Genomic DNA, 21,551 nt, shown 5'->3' with positions numbered 1-21,551 from the left:
ATCGTCAACCTGCATTAGAAGTCTCCCCAATACCTAGAGTGGTGTCATCACATCATCATCATCATCATCATCATCATCACTTCACTTTCCACCCCGCCCCAGACAGAGAAGAAGCACCTGTCAATTAGGGAGAGGAATATGTCACCAGCTTTGCTTTCAAAAGTGACCTTGATGCAAGTCATTGGTGTATTTATCAGAGGATGTTTCCCTCTCCTTTGAGTAGGAGTCACGCAGAGTGGCTATTTGGGTTTCACTTACAGGGGCTGGTATTAGTTAAATTCTTATAGATATCTGATTTTAAAAGCGGATTCCAGTGCGTGGGATTTACTCAGCTGCTGACTGCATCACATGAAGGTGCATGTGCATGCCTGTGGATCTAATAACAAGACGTATTAATCACATATTTTTGGGATTGTCAGTATAGCCTTTTTTTCTTTGCCTACCAGATCATTTTAAGTACGGTCCCAGCAGGCACCATGTATTCCCCTGCTGGCAACAACAGTGTTTCACTGACTGTCAATATTCACCCGAGCAGGATGTTGTCTTTCTAACTGACTAACGAGGCACAGCGGGCCTGTCAAAAACTTTTTTAGTGAAATACAAGGATTGGTTAAAACAGTCGCTGGAGTCACATGTGTTGTTCGTCACTCGGTAGTCACACAAGTCACTATGTCAACCAAGTGGTTTTGTTGCCTCAACCGAACTTCCTGTGAAGATGGAAGTTTCTTGAAATGCAACGCATGTAATGACTGGATATGGAAACGCTATCCCTGACGGGGGGGGGGCAAAACTGACGCTAGAGGGGTAGCGAGAGCGTCATAGAGCGTCATAGTTTGAAGCTAAAGGCAACTGGCCAAGCTGCATCATTTGGCGCGTTGGCGTCACAATGTGTTGCACGTATAGTCATATAGTGCATATTCAAGACCCATTTTCATCAAATGCGTTCAGCTTGAAATATTTTAAAAAATGTCTGCGTTTTAAAACCAAGTCATAGCTGGCAACAGCAAAAAAAACTCATCAGCTAGAAATAAGGAGCCGCTTTTTTCTGCACCTTCCTGATGTCAAGGACCTCATTGAGAACTGAGTGGTAATTACATCTGTAAATTGCATGGTTTGTTGTTTGCTGTTTGAGAAAGGAACGCTTAACAGGCATAGCAACAGTAACTAAGGGGGTCAGAGCTCAGCAAATGGTCACTAACAATCACATTAGGAACTTCCCACTGCACTGAGTGTCAGGAGCAGAAGAGCTGTGCTGCTAGCAGTGTATGCAGGTTAACAGTGATGGATTTCATTTGAATTCATTCTCCTGTGCTCAATGTTCAACTACTCCTTCACCCTCTGTCTGGTTTTATCTTCTGCTCTTAAAGTGGGCGCTCAATCTTTCTGGCTCAGACTTGCCTCCATCCTTCTCACTGGGCAGAGATTAAATTGCGATTAATTTTCTGCCAGCGACTGCATTAGGTTTGTTGGAAATCAGCGGAATATTGAGAGAAAGTGCAAATACGGCGTCTCCCCTCTCGTACAGTATCCATCCTCTTCAGCCACCGTTTTAACATAGTTCACCTTTAGCATGGCGGAAGAAAAGAAAGGTGTAAAGTCCAGCTGAGAAGCTCTCTGTGCCGTTCTACTTCACCTTTTAATGCAAAGATGCAGCTTTTCTCGCTCCACACCTTTGAAAGCGGACATGATGTCTTAGTGGTTTCCACCCTGCGGGGTGTTGACCTTGTCAGTGTTATTTCAGGCTCTGGGGACTTCTCTCACTTGGCTGCAAGCACCTGCAGGAGGATGGAGGGAGGGGTTGTCATGGAAACAGGCCACTGGGATGGTACACGGTGCAGGCTCCAGCACACGCTTTGAAAAGCTTTCATTGATAGCTGTCCCAATGAGCTGATTTCCGGTCTGTTACTAGGCTACCCACTGAGACCGTGTGAATGCTCGTCCGCTCTGTGCAGATGAAAGGACGGCAGCGGACTTTTCAAAGTGGCGGTTTCAATGTCCAACAAAGGCCAGCCTACTGCTGTATTGTCCCTCGCTGTCCATCATTCTCAGCACAGGACACAGGGGTGCATGACATCCACTGGCATTTTTATTGCAGCATCTCCTGACATCACTATACGCGATGAAAAGCAGTAGCAATGAGACAGCGTTTCTTTATGCACAATGCACACAAAGCCTTATCAGTTTGTGTAATGTGTATCAGTACCGCATTTAAATGTACCACCTAATTAGCATATCATTTATAAGCATTTATGAACAACATTCGTTGTTTATAACACACTATTATGCAGCTTTAAGCTGACTTTTAAAATGTTTAGAATTTGTCAACAGATTATGTGGTTGGGTTTAAAAATGGGTACGTGAACAAAAGATGCCATTACCAGTGTGTTGTATTATTTGTATATTATATCGATAATCATTTATTAACTGCTTATACTGCCGTTACTTCACAGGAGACATCATGCACGAGAATAACCATGTTGTCAGGCGAGACTAAACGGACATCGTTTGATTGCACCGCAAAGCCCAGATCTGTCCGTCAACATCTGGGCCACCGCTGGAGATCCACTTTTCCAGACACTGAGCCACTGGGATTGGGATTTGCATTGTGGCGGACTCAACATATTACTGTCTCAGTAGATATTAAAGAGAAAGCCGACGGTTGTGTCATGTCATTAGACGGGAATACTACTATGAATTCCATTCCACAAAAATTATGAGAATTTGAAACATTTGGCGGATTATAGCGTTGTTGCTTGGTGCCAAATATCGCTGCAGTCTGTACTTGCTGTAACTGTATTGTCTGTAATCACCATATCCTTCAATCATGTCTCAGCTGAATTATACTCCCCGTGTTGCTCCCTTTCTACAGCTTCGGAGATACAGAGGTATGTCTGCAATAATTAAACAGACAGTGACACATCCACTCTTTTGGTTTTGAGTGACAACATTCTTTGTTTTTGAAGTTACTGTATGTGAGTTCTGAGGCATGAGGCATGTTGTGCAGAGACTATATTGTACAGGGACTAGAATTTTAATTATTCTTTGATAATTGCTTTTGCATAGGCCAGGACACTGCAGTCTGCATCTTCCATTCTCTCTTTATCTTCAGTAAGGTTGTAACCAAACACCTACAGCTACGCTCATCACACTGGAATTAAGAAAATTAATATGAGATGATGGGTTTTCCCTGCAACAACAATTCAAAGCTTTACTTTCAACCTCTAAATGTCTGTTTTTGCCAAAGAAAATTTATTGAATATACAGAATACACTTTCTTTATAGAAATGACACTTAGTGTTAAAATCATGGTTTAGAAAATATGAGGAAAGAAGATTGTATTTAACTTGCTCCCCAATAAACAACATGTTTGTGTGTGTAAACCACAACAAAACCAGTGATTGTAGACATATTATAGCAAAATAAGAAAAGAAATATTTAAGAAATTGAAAAAGCTTTACATCTATTGACCTAGTTCATAACATTCATATTTCTATTGCTGGTTTACAGTAGCTGATCTGCAAACTTAAAGTCTAAATCAAACATACTTATTATGTTATTATAATTATTTAATGTACAAAAAGTAAATTAAGTCATCGCTGATAGAACATTACAGAGGAATTGCTAACATTATTCAATAGACAGTATATCAAGTCTAAACATACTTTGTCAGCTTATATTTGAGTTGATAGACAAATTAGTATATATATATATTTCAGTGCACAATAGTCAACAGTGAAACTGTTTTACAAGAGAAAGAAAAAGGCAGTATCTAACAGTTCTGCCAAAGAAAGATGTCAAAAACAGGTTGATTTTCAGCTTTTCCGTTGCTACTGTATGCTGAATCCGTGACAATGCTCATGCTGTGTTTATTAAAACAAGTACTAAAAATAAAGTACAGTGACTACTAAGTCGAGGAAGCTAGCCAAAACTGCCATATTGTGTGTCGAAATGAGCGAGAGGTAAAAAGGCAATATGCTAAACTAAAGATGTGAAGATCTCGGTTCGTCAGTCGCTTTAAAGAGCAAGTCTCAGAGAACCGAAGAAAACAAATAAGAAACATGAAAGAAATTTGTTCAATTACACAAAGAAGCAAGTATGTATAGTTGTGCTCCCGAAAGAAACATGTCTCTGTATCTCCCGATGGGTTGTAGCTCTCACCACATGTAATAGCTGCGTGTGGTGTCCACCTGACTGGCTTTGGTCTCGGCTGAGCCCTCTTTCTCCTTCTCACTGTCGGCCTCCCACAAGTTGATAAGAGGAGGGTACAACTCGTTTAGCGGTATTGACGAGGTTTTCTGCATGTATTTTTTCAGGGAATGGTGATAGTTTTTCCTCTTCCACCTTTTGGCAATGTACACTCCCAGAGAGGCCAGACTGATGATGGCAAACATCGTTCCCATGACTGCTGCCAGAGCAGTGTTGGTCCCCTGGTCGGATATTTCCACAGCGAAGGTTGCCTGCTTCGTCGTCACATTCACGCACGACTTCTGTGTTTGTTGGTGGATGTTGGAGACGGTGAGGCACACCTCGTACTCAGTTGCTGGTTGTAAATGTGTAAGGTTGTACTCATGGACATCAACGGGTACCCTGGCAGTGTAAGTAATATGTGGGTTGTCTATTTTCATGATGGCAGAGGACCACTTGAGGTTAGAGGTCATCACATTGGAATTTATTTTCCAGGAGACAAGGATAGAGTGAGATTGTGTTTGTTTGACGTAGATCTTTATTAGCTGAGTGCTGTCTAACAGAGTGCCGTTCACCCGTATAGCTGTCACTCTTGTGTCAGCTCCCTCTGAGTTTTGAGCCACACAGGTGTATCTGCCAGAGTCTTCAACTTGAATATGAGAAATTCTCAATGTCCCTTCATTGCTGAGGCTATACTTGTCAGATAGGGTGTCCATCATTACCTTGTTCCCCATTGGTGTCACCCAGTAGATTTCAGGTTCAGGCTGAGACATGGCTCTGCAGTCCAAGTCCAAGGTCATGCCGATGTCAAGGTTGAGGTGGCTAGGAAATGTATCATGGGAAATCAGGGGCAGGCACTGGTTTGCTAAATTATTCTGCAGCACCTCCCGCACATGCAAACCCCTTACTTCTGTTGGCATGGCACAAAACATGGACAGAGGCTCCATGAAACGGACAGTGGTTTTGTTGGAGCTCATCCACTGAATGACGCAGTCACAGCGCAGAGGATTGCTGTGGATACTGATCTCACGCAAGTTGGGGAGAGAGTCCACCGTGGACTCATAGAGGGCATTCAGGGCGTTGTTGTTCAGCATTAGACTCTCCAAGGCCGGGACATCCCGAAAAGCCTGACGGTTGATGTAAGAGAACTTGGGATTGTTTGTTGCCTCCAGCTTTGTGAGCTCAGGAAGATTGTCCAGCGCGTACCGGTCGACAGAAACCAGCTCTCCCATGTTGTTTATACCCAACTCCTTCAGTCTCACCATGTTCTTGAAATCTCCTTCCTGAATCTTGTGCACTGGGTTTTTGTTCAAATCCAAGAACTTGAGGTTCGGTAGTTTCTGGAGGGCTCTCTGGGGAATTCGGACCAGCTTATTGTCATAGAAAGAGAGGCTTTCAAGATTGTCAAGTCCCACAAAGGCATTTCCAGGGACGTCTGTCAAATCCATCCCAGCCAAAACCAGACTTCTAAGATTGCCCAGTGGCTTAAAGTTAAAGTCCATTATTCCAACAACAGGATTCTCCCCAATCATGAGGATTTCCAGGTTGGGTGTGGATTCAAACCACTGGCTGCTGATGGTCTTAATTTTGTTGGAGTTGAGGTGAAGCCTGAGTAGGTTGTGGAGCCCAAAGAAGGCATTGGCAGAGATTGTGTTGATCTGATTGTGATTGATGTAGAGCTCCTGCAGGTTACTGAGGTCCTGCAAACAGTAATCTGGCATTTCCGTGATCTGGTTCTCCTCCAGATGAAGCGTGGTGAGCTGGGACATATTGAAAAGGCCAACATCTCGAATAATACTGAAATTGTTCTGGGACAAGTCCAGCTCAGTCAGGTTGAAGAGCTGTTCAAGCTCATCATTGGTCCTGGCAATGTAGTTGCTTTGTAGGAGGAGAACCTGAGTGTCACTGGAGAGGTTTCCCGGGATACGTGTTAAGCGAAGGTCATTGCAGTCCACAGTGATGGCCTCTCTGTAGGTGGACTGGGGGGTAAACCAGGGCCGGATCTCACATACACATAGCTGGGGACAATCATTGCTCTGGACGTAGGATAGTCCTATCGATACCAGCATCAGGCTAGCAAACACCTGGCCCAGAAGCAAGCAGTCTAACCTCCGTCTAGCCATGCTGGGGTAGAACAGGAGGAGGGGCAGATGAATTTGGGAGAGAATGCGTTACATTCATCAACCAGACTTTCTGCTTATTAGATCTTTCAGTCCAGTGAAGTCCAGTCGGGGGTTGAAGCAGAGGGTAGAATTTTTCTTGGAGAGTTCAAGATATTGGAGCGCCAGAGTAATCTGGAAAAGAAAGACAAAACATAAATGTCATTATACAAAAAGCGTTTGCCCCATATTTATAATAACAAGTGTATATAATACGTAATTATTTTTGGATGGATTGCCTTGAAATTCTATAGACAGTCGTGGTTTTTAGAGAATAAATCCTCAGAACTGTGGTGGTCCCCTTACTTTTCCTCTTGTGTCAGCTTCAGCTTGACATTTGTGGTTTATCTCTCAGCAACTATTGAATGTATTGCCATTTATCACGACCATTGTTTCACAATGCTAATTTGTCTCATACTTTAGCTTATCATCAAATACCTGCCTAACATCAGAATGCTACCGCTGTTATTGTGAACATGTTCGCATGTTGACTTCTAAGTACAGCCTTACAAAGCAGCTAGCATGAGTGTAGACTCTTAGTATTTATGTGTGTAACAATTACTGGATTATAACATAATCTTTCATGTTTCTTGTAAATGAAGCAATTATGTAAGACAACAAACTGTCTAAGAACGACAATTGCTTCTCCACTATCCTTGAGAGACTGAGTTATGTGCAACATCAACAGTTTTGAGAAAATGCAAGTTCAGCTCATTACAATGCTTGCACAACACACTGCTCTGAACGACTTGGAAAGAAATCAGATTCCATTGAGGGCTTTCATCTATCCAACAGGCCCATAAGGACTTGATCATTAGCTTCCCGAACATCATTAAACACTATGAGATATTTGTGTGTGCCATGCCTCAGAGAAAGCAAAGAAAAAAGATGCACTTCTTCATTTTTAATGCAACGTCTTCAGCATTCTGAATTTAGGGCAAACATGAAAAAGAAGTTTTCAGCAGGCCTGAGATTTTTTTCTGGGATGATTGGGAACTGAAGGAAAAGTGTCAAAACTTTGAGCAGCATTCTTTAACTCTAGTACTTGTGACAGCAAAGCGGGATTTCAGGAGAGGGCTGTGGAAGGACAAGAGACTCTGGTCTAGTTCATCATACGCAAACTCCTGAGAGGTACAACAGGCATCTGTTTGCCCTCCTTACTGGAGTGACAAGGAAGATGAAGCATTCATTCTGGAAGACAGCTTGTACTCAATGCCACTGCTACTCTCAAACACTCTTAACCGTCTAGAAAATCATCACAGTCATATATTCTTTTAGGGTTGGCAGTAGGTCTGTCAGTCCACTCCTTTGGTCCAGACTGAAATACCACAGCAACTATTGGACGGATTGCCATGTAACTTTTTCAAGATAGTTTGTCAACTATTTGAATGTTTCCTTTCATATATTCATGATATGTTCTGGTTTACTTTGGGTGTATTATTGTCTCTGCACTACCACACTTGGGTGTATTATTGTCTCTGCACTACCACAATTTGGGATTTATGTGTTTTTGAGAGGGTTGTCTTTGTGTACTTGAATTTCTAATTATTTTGGATATGTTTATTGGTTTGACAGTTAACCACAGCTGTCATCATAGTGCCTGTGACCACTTTTAAACATTTTGATTTTAAGAAGATCTGTCTGGGATTGAGACATTTACTGTAAATTACTGTGTGGTTTGGTGTCAGTGTGCAGCTTTTACTCTTCACATCGATAATTCACAGACAGTCATGGACCCCAGACGACGAAGCCTCCTGATTTCTAACTCTACATTTGAAGTGAAATATCTCAACAACCACTTGATGGATTGCTATTAACTTTGCTTAGGATGAATTGTAATATATTTGGCAATCGTTTAACTATTTTTATCATCAAGTCAAAATCTCACCTTGTCCACTTTGGATTCCGACTAATATCTGCAAAACTATTAACATTGCCATCACCCTCAGCTGTACTTTGTTCTAGTGCTAATATGCTAATGTTGGCATGTTTGCATGATAAAACTAAGATGGTGAACATAGTAAACATTATACCCGCTAAACATCAGCATGTCGGCATCGTTATTATAAGCATTTTAGCACGCTTACATTAGAATTTTGCTCGAAGAACCACTGTGCCCAAACCCCTTTACAGTGCTTCATTCTCCATCCTGTTAGGAGGATTTGAAGTAACCCATGCTTTTCATATGCATTACATAACATTACATATAATTTAGCTGACGCTTTTATACAAAGTGACTTACAATAAGTGCATTCAACCATGAGTACAAACTCAGAACTCTGGATGTTCCTTTTATATGCCTTTTATCTCATTTGCATGAGATATGGGTTTCAGTCAGTCAATAATTCTATTCACGTGCACATACTGTATTTAGACATACTGTTTCCATGCAACAGTTTTATCCCTTGCCATTGTTTATTAACATGATTAGGTTGCCAGCATGTCTTTAACAAGCCTGTGCACTCAGTGTCCTATAGCCACATAGATCCCAATACTCAATTAGGTCTATTTACTTAAGGAGGCAACCCACCCTCTGCAGAGCCATACGGCAACACCACAGTACCACGGCCTTCTCCACCACACAGCTTTATATGGACCACACCAGCTTAGGAAGATAGCACTTAAGAGGCTTTCAAACAAGAGACTGACTAATTCATCTCAATGCAAACTGCCTGGCAACAGCACCAGGGAGATGTTTCTGCTCCTCCTATATTGGGGATTCCCTATGGGACAGGGCGGAGCATGGGTGAAACAGGGATAGCACAGTACCTTGTCTTTAAGGTAAAGCACTGTATATTGTGATGATCGCTGTGCCAGTCAGGATTAGTGGATGCCGATACTGAAGTGGAGATTAGCTTGAGGCGGTGTACTGGATTTAAACCCAGAGGAAAGAAACGGGTCACTTAGCACTTTAATTAAAAGCAACATATCAGTGCAATCTGAGGCAAATACAGCATAGAGATGGAGTGTTAATTCATTGGTAATCTCATTATGAAAATAATTCCTTATGCACTTGTATGTAATTTGTATCAATGACTAAATATTCTCTCCCATTACAAAATAATATAATATAAAATAATTTAATTTTGTTACAGTGTTGACAAAAACGTTTCAAAATTATTGTAATCAGTGATCTGTCAGTGCACCACAGTCATCCCGTACAAATTAACCACATTTCTGACATCGTTTTCAAAATAATAATGGAAAAAAATACAAAGCAAATGAAACAACTTTTCTAAAACTTTGCATAATTTACTTTTAAAAGAATGTCTTTTATTGGCTTTCTTTTGGACTGATAAAGTGACTGCATTTTCATTGATGATAATTTACCTATTTTTAGCTGACTGAAGTCAAACAAAAAGGCAGATTCAGGAAGTAAATGATTAACAGAATTGAATCAATGTACTATAACAACATTATTGTTTTAATTGAGACTTGTTCTTACATTGTTGGTTCAATTGGCTTTAAAAATATACAATGCATTAAGATTATGAGTCGGATATATAAATACACAATTATTCTGCTCTCGCAATCTTCCTCATCCAAAGAGTGCTGTAGGGACGACATATTTGTATAGGCCAACCTGGAAGTATGAGGTTCTCATAACAAAAATGGGATTTTTCCATTAGGTTTTGAATTATTGCAAAAGTTATGTTACTTACACATTTTGTTAATTTTCATAAATGAGCACCACTTTAGTATTTTTCGGTCACGTGACTTTACCTCACCACTAAGCTAAAAGGTGGCAACCGCCTTTTCTAGGACACATAAAAGCTTTAAAATTCCCCAGAGGGGTATTTACTTATATCGTAGATCAAAACATTAAAATCTCTTAAGCTTGTTTTAACCACAGACCTTATTTCAGGCATCTAACCAAAAAACCATTGACTTTGGGACGAGGGATAAAGAAGTGTCAAAGTGCCAACACATTTCCGTGTTTTAGGACTCATTTCTGCAGCACACTATTTACCACAAATGGGGTTAATCTTAGATTCTCCCCATTCGGTAAATGCTAACAGCTTTGTCTGTGCTCCCCTTATTTCAGGGTAAGATTAAACCATTTCTGATCCCATTTAATACTAAACACACAAATTATGACACACTTTTTAAAGTGAAAAATAACAAAAGAATGCTGCTCTGATGTAACTATGAGCACTTAAAAGAGCTAAAAAAAACCTTGTGTCAACATCCTCTTGACACTGGTTGATTTGAACCACTAAAAGCTGTCTGAGACACCCTGACATGGGCTTCACAGGTCCATTGTGATCGGAGTCCCAGAGCAACAGGAGAGCTTAAAACACACAGCAGGTGGTGGAAAAACACTGAACACAACACCAAAGGCAGGAAACAGGAAACAACCCAGAGGTTGTCACCACGGCCTGAACCTGTACATGGGATACTTGAAATAAACACCAACAGTTCCATTATGTTTCCATTGAAAATCCATAGTTAATAGATGCAACCCTTGTGAAGTATCACACTGGATGTTGGTGGTGACAGAAAAACAGGGCGGACGATCTATCAGTGAGCCGTTGATGAATACTATTCTCACACAAGCCAAGATTAGTCTTGATAATCTAGAGGTAGGTGAAGTATTGACTACTGAAGAACCACCACCTATCATCCATTGTGTAATGGCATGGCGTTTCATGGCTGCAGGTGCTGCACACACAGTGCTGTAAGGAGACCATGCTTTTCCTGAATTAAAAGTCAACATTTTTATTCACGGTAGTAGATTTAGAAAATATATTTTTCTCCCAAAGCAACAGCATTAAAACAGCCTTGATTTAGGCCTTAGCTGGGAAACTTTTCCTGGAATGAATGGATAACGTTAAGGTGATCGCACATACACATGGACAGCAGCCCTGAACAAACCTGGCAGCCATGTAGCCACTTTTGTCGCATGCCGGATTCCTGTCGTGTCCACTTGAGAAACTGCCACTTATAGTGATCCAGCTTGTTAATTGGCATCCTGGCAAAAGTTCAAAAGATGTCACTTCATCAAGACATGGCCTAAAAATATCCAATCAGGTTGGTGATCAGACCTGTTCTTATTACTTGCCAGAACAACAGCTTATAATATAACCTGCCGTTGTGCCAGTATATGATAATGGTTACCATCTTTACCAGAGAGAGAGGAATTGAACATACAGTTTTCTTCTGAACTATAGAAAACACATCTGTAATGATTACTAATGAGAGGACAGTCATCATGTTCTCCTACGTATCAAACTTTGAATAATCCATTGATGTGTGAGGGATGGTAGATGTGCCTTTAAGTCACCATATGAAGTCCAATACTTCTCAATGTCAGTCTGAGGACACTCAAGCTCATCGTCAAGGAAATCCTCCCTCAAATGTAATAAGAACTGAGAGTGACATGAGAAAATGAAAACTTGATTTCAACTGGATAACAAGAGTCTTGCATTAGGGCTCCCTCGGGAGACGCGTGTATAACTCCGCCGGCCCTGGTTTGCCTTCGAGCTTTAGTCTCCTCGTCTGAACACACATTTATAAAAAAAGAAAAGATAAAAACATAAATGAGGGAAAACAGATTACAGGTGGCGCGAGTGAGATAAACAACCCCAGAGAGCCTATCAACACATCTTGTCACAAATTGAACAAAATGGAGGTGATAAAAAAAGATATTAAAAAAACACTCCTGAATTAGTTGACAGAACCTGACAACGGCTCAACGAAGGGGAATACGGAGAACAGAGACAGACCGGTGCTGGGACAAGAAGGCTAAATGAAGTGAAAACACAACTGTCTCTCTTATTTCTTTATCGGTGTCCATCTGAACACCAGCATGAATAGAGAAACCTTCATATTACAGCCTCTTGGGAAACCATGTATCCAGTCAGACACATTACACCTCGTTACACCTCGCTCGGGGACTCTAGTCATGTAAGCCATATTTCTTTTCCTCCTATGGGCGATGAGGTAATCAGGACTTCGGTGTGCCCAAAATAGGTTGTCGCGATCCTTTTTTTCCCCGCTTGTGCTCACACCTGCCTCTAACCCTCTTGTCTTTCTTGTGCGGGTATGAGCAAGAGTGAGGTGTGCATGCTGGCTGCTTTCAAATTGAATGATTCACGTTAGGTCTTCCCTTGGTTGGAGGAGCTGGGCCTCTTGGTCATCGGCGACATGCCGTGGCATTGGTTCTACAGTTGCTCGTTTGCCGCACCTCTCAAACTAGTTCAACTGGGAAGCATACGTATCAACGGAATTATACCACGACGCCTTGGAGGAACAACCGTTTTATGGTGAGAACGTCAAACTGCAGTGTAAATGTATTCGAGTGCAACCTGCTATCACTCCTAAAAGATCACAGACAGAGGGCTTTTAAAGCTCAAAATAACACAACAACAAAATGTAAGTAATTCGTCATAGATTTCATGGTAAAGCCATTCACTTTTAATGGCGAGGACCATAACAGGAGTTTTTTTTTTGTGCCTAAAACAAGGGTGGAACTGAACCAGATTAAATGGGAATGGGTATAGCAGCTTTTTTCATAAATGAGGCTTCGTGCATTTAGATTAAAACAATATAGATCGGGGGAGTACTTCAGGGCCCAGTGTCTTGGTCAAGGACACTTGTGGGCAGGAGGAATTGGGGAATGAATCATCAGAAATTACTACCAACCAGCAACAATAAATGGCCAAATGCATCTTCTACTTAATCTCCTGACACGTCCTCTTATGGGCTTTCCATAAATACAGCTTCCATCCTGCCTTAACTAGGTTTCGCTTGTGAGCTTTTCAGGTTCAAACTACCAATGTTCCTGTAGTATTTACATATAAAGTTTACTTGTGTATTTATTGCATAATGGTTTATACATGAGGTAAATGTCCTTGAGGGTTCCGATGCAGGTGGCTGAGCCCGATCCACTCCTTCACCTGCCTGGGTGTTAAGGTCCACGTAGTCCTGCCCACAGTGGGCTCCTGCTGTAACCACACGCACACACAAACACATAACCCCCAGTTCCCCAGAGCCGGAGGTGTGTGAAACACAGGTGTGTCTCTGAAATATCTGTCAAAATGTCATAACAGCAGGGTGAGCTGAGCTGTTGCTGTGTCTGTCTGGAAGCCCACAGAGGACAAAGGGTTAATGCCTCAGCCCTTCTTCTATAGGAATAATGGTGCGAGGCCTGAGCTCAATAACCCACCCGCCCCCTCCACGCCATGCCTTATACCCTCGGGACCTAAATGTTGGTGGTGGTGGGGGTGAAGCCCTTTACCCCTCCCCCCTCTCCCCTGAGCCCTTCTGTCTCCTAACAACCCCCTCACCACACATACGCAGACACCTGCCTGCAACACACACGCCCATTTGTCACACTAAATCGTCATGATCAAGTTCCAAAGAAAATAGACATTGAGTGGTGTGCCTGAGTGTGTGCATGCCGTGTGTGTGTGTGTGTGTGTGTGTGTGTGTGTGTGTTGGCCTGCTTTGTCCATGTGAGGCAGGATGCCCTCTTGAGAAGAAAAAAAAAGAAACCAATCAAGGTGCTCTTTCTTATTCAGTCACTTTTAAAGAGTGATTCCGTCTGCTGCTCGCTTACAGATGTGCTCAGACAGCATGCAGCACCAACAGAGACCAAGTGTGAGAGAATTAAATAAATAGAGAATTAATTAACTAGACAGCTTTTGATCCGATGATGATCCGATGATTTTGGCAGAATGCAAAACCTCAAGAAAGTCTTGATGTGAGAAACAGCCGCACACGCTGCCACTGAAGCCGTTTTCTTTTTCCTGCTCTTTATACTGCGAGGCATTTCATTTGACCCATGGGGTCCACAGAGGAAATATGGACTCTCAGCACTTTTGTTGTTAAAAGAGGTCCAGTGGGCACGGACACTGAGCAGGGCAAGCAAAACAAATAAGAAAAAAACGCACATTAAGAACAAATCCCTTTTTCTTCCTGACCTTTCCACAGTGTGTGCCCTCGTGCCTGAAGTTGAGTGATGCAAGTCAGCAGTCTCCACATCACAAAAGCGCAACAGCTGCAGCGTCGGAGAACCACAATAGACCCCCTGCCAATGAGCCCCATTCTCACCGCGGCATCTCCGACAGAGGGGCCTTGTGTCTGTCTCAAGAACACGGAGACTTTTTTTGTCTTCTTTTTGCTCGCAGGGATCGAGACATCTGCCGACACACTTAAAGCATTAATATGCAAATCACACATAATTGGACGAACGTCGCGCACGCAGCTCCCGCGGCATGGCGCGCCAAGTATACCGCAACGAGATCAAAGTTTTTGTTTCCCCGTTTTGACGCATTGAACCGGTTTGATGCATTTGGGACCCAAACGGGGACCTAAATGTTCTCCTGTGAAACCAGAAGGGGTTTCAAGCCTTCAAGTGATACATTCAGAAAAACACCCAAAAAAAACACCAAAAAAACTGATCATGCCCTTGACTGTGTCTCCATCCTCAATGTATCCATCGCAGGGAGATGTGTAATGAATGGGAACATATTCACAAAGTGTGCAATGTTTTACACGTGAAAACAAATCACACAAACAACAAAAATGCAGCTTGTAAAGAAACTAACAGACATGTGGTAAAGCATGCCTTTCGTCTCCTGAGGGGTCTCTCACCTTGTTGGCATTCCGGTCCGACGTTCCCGAGGCGCACGGGTCTTTTTTTTATCCAGAACACACGAGATAAATGAGACCGAGGTTATTGTGCGGAGTGCACGGCGTTCTCAAACAGAGTAAGAACACATATTCCTGTCTCCTAGCGGGGGTTCAGATGTGTCGCTCCGCGTATCCCGATCAGTCACAAGGCGCCTCGGAGAGAGGCATGGTGCGGTCTTGAGCGGAGATCTCCGACCTGCTGCAACTCACCACCGACCGGTTTTGTCTCCCAGATATTCCTCCGCTGTGCCGCCGCCGTCTGCCTGCCTGCCTGCCTGCCTGCTCCTCCAACGGATGGAGAAGAAAAAAATGATGAAGAGAAGAAAAAAAAAACACCTGGCGCTGTCCAGACCAGTCAGCTGATTCCCCAACAGGCTATTGGCTGGGAGCGCCTGTCTGTCACTGTCGGCCAAGCAAAGCAGAGCACCATCTGCTCCGGGCTTGTTGTGATGAGAACAAAGGCAGGAGAGGGCGGCGGGGCATGGGGCGAAAGGGGGAAGGGGGGGACTGGGGGGTGGTACATGGCATTACTGCTGAAAAAAATAAGACCTCCTCCTCTTTGCATGAACCTTAAGGATAATATACTTTATGTCAGGAAAACATCATAAATGAGACTTCTGTGATCCCTGTGTTAATATTGTTTTGTAATCATTCCCATTGTTTGTTTCTCTTATAATCTTGTTGAAAAAAAAAAAAAAAAAAAGATTTCCCATTTTCTGTTTACCTTGAAACATATAGATGTTTAGCAAACTCTGCCACATAACGTTTCCACACATGTTACAACTAACATTGTCTCTTATTTGAGGCCCAAAGTTCACGTGCATTGGCTTGACCATCACAAGTCCTTATCAGGACTTCCTTTTGAACTCTGGTGGGAAAAAAAATCTTTAAAAGAGATTATAAACATTCTAAACATTATAGGGCAATATAACACAATGACATATTTCCACTTGATAGAAGAGTCCATCTTTCTCCAGCTGGCAGTTGAACTAAAAGGGAAATGCCATAATCAAATGGCATAAGAACACACATGAGAAATAGGCATAGGCTATGAAGGTAGGCAATATCATGCAGTGACCTTTAAATATATATTCAGCTGAATACTAGGATTACATTAAACTGGAGCTCAGGCTGAAAAGCAACCTGGCACCGTTAGCATTCGTGCGACCGTGTATTATGACATCCGTAGAGCATTAGCGCTATTTGAAGAATCCATTTGCTCACAGTTGAGACGAGGAGATTATGAACTCGGTGGTTGGCGTTATAGTACTTGCCGCAGCCTAATGTGCTGCTCCCCGTTGCAATGTTACCGCATCCCAAAGTGCATGGCAACTGCAGCGAAGCAAAAATGAGACGTGAAGGGCTTGAAGTAGAGACACCCAATAAACATTTGCGCTCCAGTCCACAACCTACGAACCAAATCCTCCCTTCAAATCCACCTCCCATGGAACCTCTCTTTTTAAAAAGTGTATGGCATGAACACAAGCGGTGGAATGTCTTACAAGTATTTTTGTACAATTAAAACACACCTTTCCCATTGAATGCCTGCTTTTGTCTTGACACAGCCCATGTTGGAAAGCTGCATTCACTGTCCCCTGGAATGTATTTGTCCCACGAGTGTCCTTCACTTTGAAGCGCCATCGTCTCAATGCGCTCCTTCACCGAGCTGCGTGTTCTTATCTGCTCATGGCTTCTGTCTTTCTCTTTTTGACACATCAGCCAAATGGTCATTACCATGCGAGCAGACCACACCGTGCGGTGCAGGGAATGTTTTGTTGGGTTAATTTTCACACAGTCAGAGCTGTCAACCAGGAGGTACGTATGGCTGGCTTCAAAGGCGCCCTTGGTGAGGTGAGGAGTAGGGTGTGTGGGTATGAGGCAGGTGGGGAGTAAAACTCTAATCTGTACACCACCTTGTCTCTGAGAAAGATGAAGACAAATGGCTCGCTCTGGCCCCGTCAGAGTCACAAGGTTGCACACAAATTCTCAGACCCCTACAGACACAGAGCCTCGAGCATATCGAGGAATATCAGCCAGAAGAGATACGCCAACTGTGCTTTTGCATGAGCTCAAAACAGTGTTTTCCCGAATGATTAAGAGTGGCATATTGGTAAGGGCTCTAGGTTTTGTGATTTCAGGTCCCTACGTCTGCATTTGAGTAAAGTGTTATTCTCAGACCACACCATTCCGGCAGCTAGTTCAGCACCATGGACAGCGCACATACAGTAGCTCACCTGTGGCAGTGTTGCCATACAAGGCTGCAGAGGGAGAACTGAACTATGATGCATGATAGTTTTCTTCTCCATTTTCCTCATGGGCAACCTGACAAGCACAATACCCCCACTCTCTCTCTCTCTCTCTTGCATATGTAGAATGTTTGAATTTATTTGGAAATTCCTCATTCACATGTCATGGATCGAGGCGTAAAGTACACAAAAATATCTGTCCACTATATTCAGAAATAAAAAATCTGAACATATCTGAGTCAATGCACAAACACCCAATGTGTATTGATACATGATAAATAGTCCCCATGCAGCAAACTAAAATGTACTCCTGTTTGAGTAACATTTGTAAAAACCCAGCTGTTTTAGGACATTGCTTTACTCTTTTTAAAAATGAAAGTATATATTTGTGACTAGTTCTAAAAATGGGCTGGGGAAGTCAGAAAGTCTATAAAGCGAGGGACTTGTTGATTTGCAGATTTGTTGGCAATGAGTCAAATAAATGATACCATCAGCTTATCTCGTTCACCTGCTCCATGCCAGCGTCTATCATGTTAAGCTTGTTGTTCACTTCTAGCACTAAAAATAGAGAAATAGAGAAATAACTGAGTTATCACATCTCATTACATTGAGATCAGGAAATTCCCTTTGAGTTTAGACTACCCACATTATTAAGTTGATTAATTAACACTATTATTATGTCAACACAACTCACAAAAATAATCTTTGTAACTTAAAGGGTTTATCTAAATCAATAAATAATTATTTGTATCTTACAACCATGCATTCAATTAAGTGGTGGTCCCCTGAATAACCTGTTTCAAGTGCACAGAGCTATTTTGCATTAACAAACTAAACTAAAACTAAACCAACAGCTTGATTTCAAACTTTTTTTGGGCCAATAGCAAATCCCGCTTAACTTGCATGCTGGAGATCCCCCCAGTATTACAATTAGTCTTTTCTCTCTCAGTCCTCTTCCAGTTGTTAGATCTACTCCTCTTGAGATTTGTATGGCTGGGAAAACAAGAGCCTGCATAATATCTCAAGAGTGTCAGAGAATGCTTTTGAATTAGTCTATGAGCAGGCACCGACACGCTGGACAGACACTGGGCTTGCATCAGCACGTGTTCGCCCCCATTAAGCTTCAAAAAGTTACCCTCCTTTGAACTTACCACATAGGGCTCCAATGGTGGCGAATGTAACGCTAAAAACAACATGCTGTGAGTCAGCCAACGAGTCTTTCAATCCCTCATAAACCTTGCGACACATGTTTAAAATAAGATGCTTGCTCAGTCTTTTTCTGCATTCCCTTCATGATGTAAAACGTTGCCGCCGTCGTCCTTTTCAGCCATCAGCAGTGTGCTGTGCTCTTTTCACATCTGTCACTTTTTGAATGAAGTCAGGCAAAAACAACAACAACAACAACAACAACAACAAAGAAAATCTATTTGGGAGAGTAAATCATTAACTTTGATTTGAATGTGAATGATTGTCTTACTCTTGTGTTGGGACCATCTAGGGCTGCTATATCTCTCTTGTTATTACTGGTCATTATCATTATTGACACTTTATCATGGCATGTGCTTTATTATTTATGAAGACGTCCCCCTCCTCCTTGTCCCCCCAGGTGGTGATATTATTTCCGCAGCCATTCTGTATTCAGAGTATCGAGCGCCGCCATTGATTGCCTCTGTTAACTTGTGCAGTGAACACAGTGGTTTATCAGGCCTTGTCATCTCCTCACAGGATGAGACACTGTGCATGCTAAGCTTTAGATAACATAACCAGCTTTAAAAGAGCCTCCGAGTGCCGGCAACTAACTCATTCTGTGCTCCATGCGCGTGCATGTGTGTGTGTGTGTGCGTGCATATGTGTGTGTGTGTGTGTGTGTGTGTGTCTCTCAGTTTCCGGAAAACTTTAATCTCTCAGGAGCTGGATTGAACAAAAAAACCTTTCACTCTCATGACATGCCAGGTGCAATCAAATGATAGCTTTGTTTTATGGCAGCATAGTGAGGAGAAACATTGATGAAATTAGACTGTGTGATGGGAATGCTTATGCAGGCAGTACAAGTTCTTGTTTCGAGGCGGATAACAAATAAGGATAATCTCCCAGTGGAGGCCGGGTGTAAAATAATGGCAGTATATTGTTTAATATTAGCATTTCAATCCTCCAACACTACAGCACTGGTCCTCCCCAGCCTACACCGCAGAAGCAGAGAGGGCTATAAATAGAGGCAAACAAACAAATGCTTCTCTTTTTCAGGTAGTGTCAAACAGAAGGCGGGAGGGTGTTGTTAGAGTTGCGGGCGTGAGGATGATTGAGGGCCAGACGCGGGGCGAAGCCGAGTCCGATGTGACGTGGCATTTGGCCGGCGAGCCGCCGGGAGGTCAGGCTGTCAGAAGAGCTGACAGTCAGCTGAGCACGAGCCAGGTGATGGTGCTGAGGGGAGGCAGGAGCAGACGGAGACGCTCGCTCGCCAGAACCACGCGCTCCCAACTCTCATTTAGCGAGACTCATTGGGGGACGCGGGAGGAAGAAGGAAATGGCACACACGCCGGCCAAATGTGTACACAGTTAGGGAAGTGAAAACAGAATGAAATTGTCTTTTAGTTGTTGTTGCTGTTTGTTTTTCTGCTTATTTTGAGCTCACAGTTTGGTGCTTGCATTGTGTACCAAACCTTTACCCAACCATGTTCCCGAGGCTCAATTCTTTTATAAAAACATTTGCCTCAAGATGATGATTTCTTCATCTGCCTCCCTCTCTGTTCTGTTTATCACCAGTTAGCCTTAGAGCTTCACATTGCTATTTCCTCTGGCGAGCCAGGCTACGCTTATTCAAGTGTGTTCTTCTGCTTCGCATTGATTTTCGCCTCCATAATGCACCGAGAATGCACCTCGCCGATCGCTGAAAGTTTTTCTCTTCTGATTTGACTTTTAGACGACAGACGGGGGAGCGAGACAGTGCAGGAGGCTGAGCCGCCGAAGGATGCGGGGACCAATTTGTCCTTTAATCGGTTGCCGGAGGCTGTGCTGGTGCAAATCACAGACACCCTGCTGTCAAGCTTTCACCTCCTGTTAATAATACATCAATAATTTTCAACTCTTTTTATTGTTATTATTTATCTTTTAGCCTCCATGTAAAGTTAAAGTAGACTTTCAACAATCTGTTTCCATTTTCCTTCACGAGAGGCTCTGCACACCCACACAGGTGTTTTCAATCACTCTGCCTAATTAGGCCTCTGGTCAGGCGTAAAGTGGGCGGAGCTGCGCTGGGAATAAGGTGACGTCACCAAACGACTGACGTCAATCGAGACCAGTTGGACGCGTACGCATGCTGGAGAAGAGTTAAAACACCCGTGTGGGTGCACTTTGGATGTGAAACAAGGGAAATAAAAGACAAGAGTAATGCATAAAATGACATTAAAAAAAAGAGACATGAAATAATTCACAAAAAAACTTAATATAAAAGAATCTTGATATAAAACTAAATCTAAAAACAATGGGACAAATCATGTTGAGGTCGTACTTCCCCAAATGGAATAACGATGTGGTATTATCTAGTTTTATACAAAAAAAGGAAAAAAGTTTGCAATCCCATTAGTGGACATCTTAACCGATTGGTTGGAGGACATGTGAGTCTCATGTGAGGGTTAGGCCTCTTCCACGGTGTCAAAATCATTTAGATATTCACTGAGAATCTTTTAGATAACTTAAAGCTATACACTTTCTGTTCTCCAACACAACAAAGTCACCGGCACTCCTCTTCCGCCAACAAGTCACATGACACAACAACAAACAGAAAGCAAAATGTTTTATTACTCTGTCGGGTCCGTTCTACAAAGTTGTCAGACACTTATAATACCCCCCCCCCCCCCCCCCCAAAAAAAATGATTAATTTACATAATCCTCTGAAACTCAACACGATTACTTGACAATTCCTCCAGAAGCATGGACTGCCCATGCCATGCATAGAGTGCTTACTTCCTGTGAGGTTTATGACAAGCTGCACTGCATCCTGGGAATTATTTTGGGCCTGAATACCACAATTAAAAAATGTAGCTCGACCAAACAGTTGAAAAGACTTTCATCTATAGCAGGAGTAGTATAGCAGGCAGTTGGTGAGATGTTGAATATACCGTCACAATGGTGCCAGCAATAAATTTAATAGCAGCCCACATCCAAAGTTTTCTTTATGAAAGCCTCTTAAATCAGCTGCATGTGTGTGTTTATATGCTCTGCGTCCCTGACACACTGGAGGTAATTTAGTGATCTACTTATCTGCCAATGCGGCACATCTTTGCAGTCAATAATCAACAACTCAAGATATGCATGCACGGACATG

General features: G+C 42.6%; 1 protein-coding gene across 1 annotated transcript; it reads right to left on the bottom strand.

Annotated features, from left to right (window-relative positions):
* Positions 1–3,237: 3,237 nt before the first annotated feature.
* On the bottom strand, positions 3,238–15,413 carry lrrn1 (leucine rich repeat neuronal 1). Its single transcript, XM_034533207.1, has 2 exons — positions 14,943–15,413; positions 3,238–6,479 (listed from the first exon to the last, which is right to left on the bottom strand). Exon 2 carries the CDS (start codon positions 6,306–6,308, stop codon positions 4,155–4,157), a length of 2,154 nt encoding a protein of 717 aa, XP_034389098.1. The 5' UTR covers positions 6,309–6,479; positions 14,943–15,413; the 3' UTR covers positions 3,238–4,154.
* Positions 15,414–21,551: the final 6,138 nt, after the last annotated feature.

This window comes from Cyclopterus lumpus, chromosome 5, assembly GCF_009769545.1.
Source record: "Cyclopterus lumpus isolate fCycLum1 chromosome 5, fCycLum1.pri, whole genome shotgun sequence".
Classification (NCBI taxonomy): Eukaryota; Metazoa; Chordata; class Actinopteri; order Perciformes; family Cyclopteridae; genus Cyclopterus; species Cyclopterus lumpus.
Note: the sequence above shows the minus strand (reverse complement) of the source record. Positions and strands in the feature narration are given on the sequence as shown.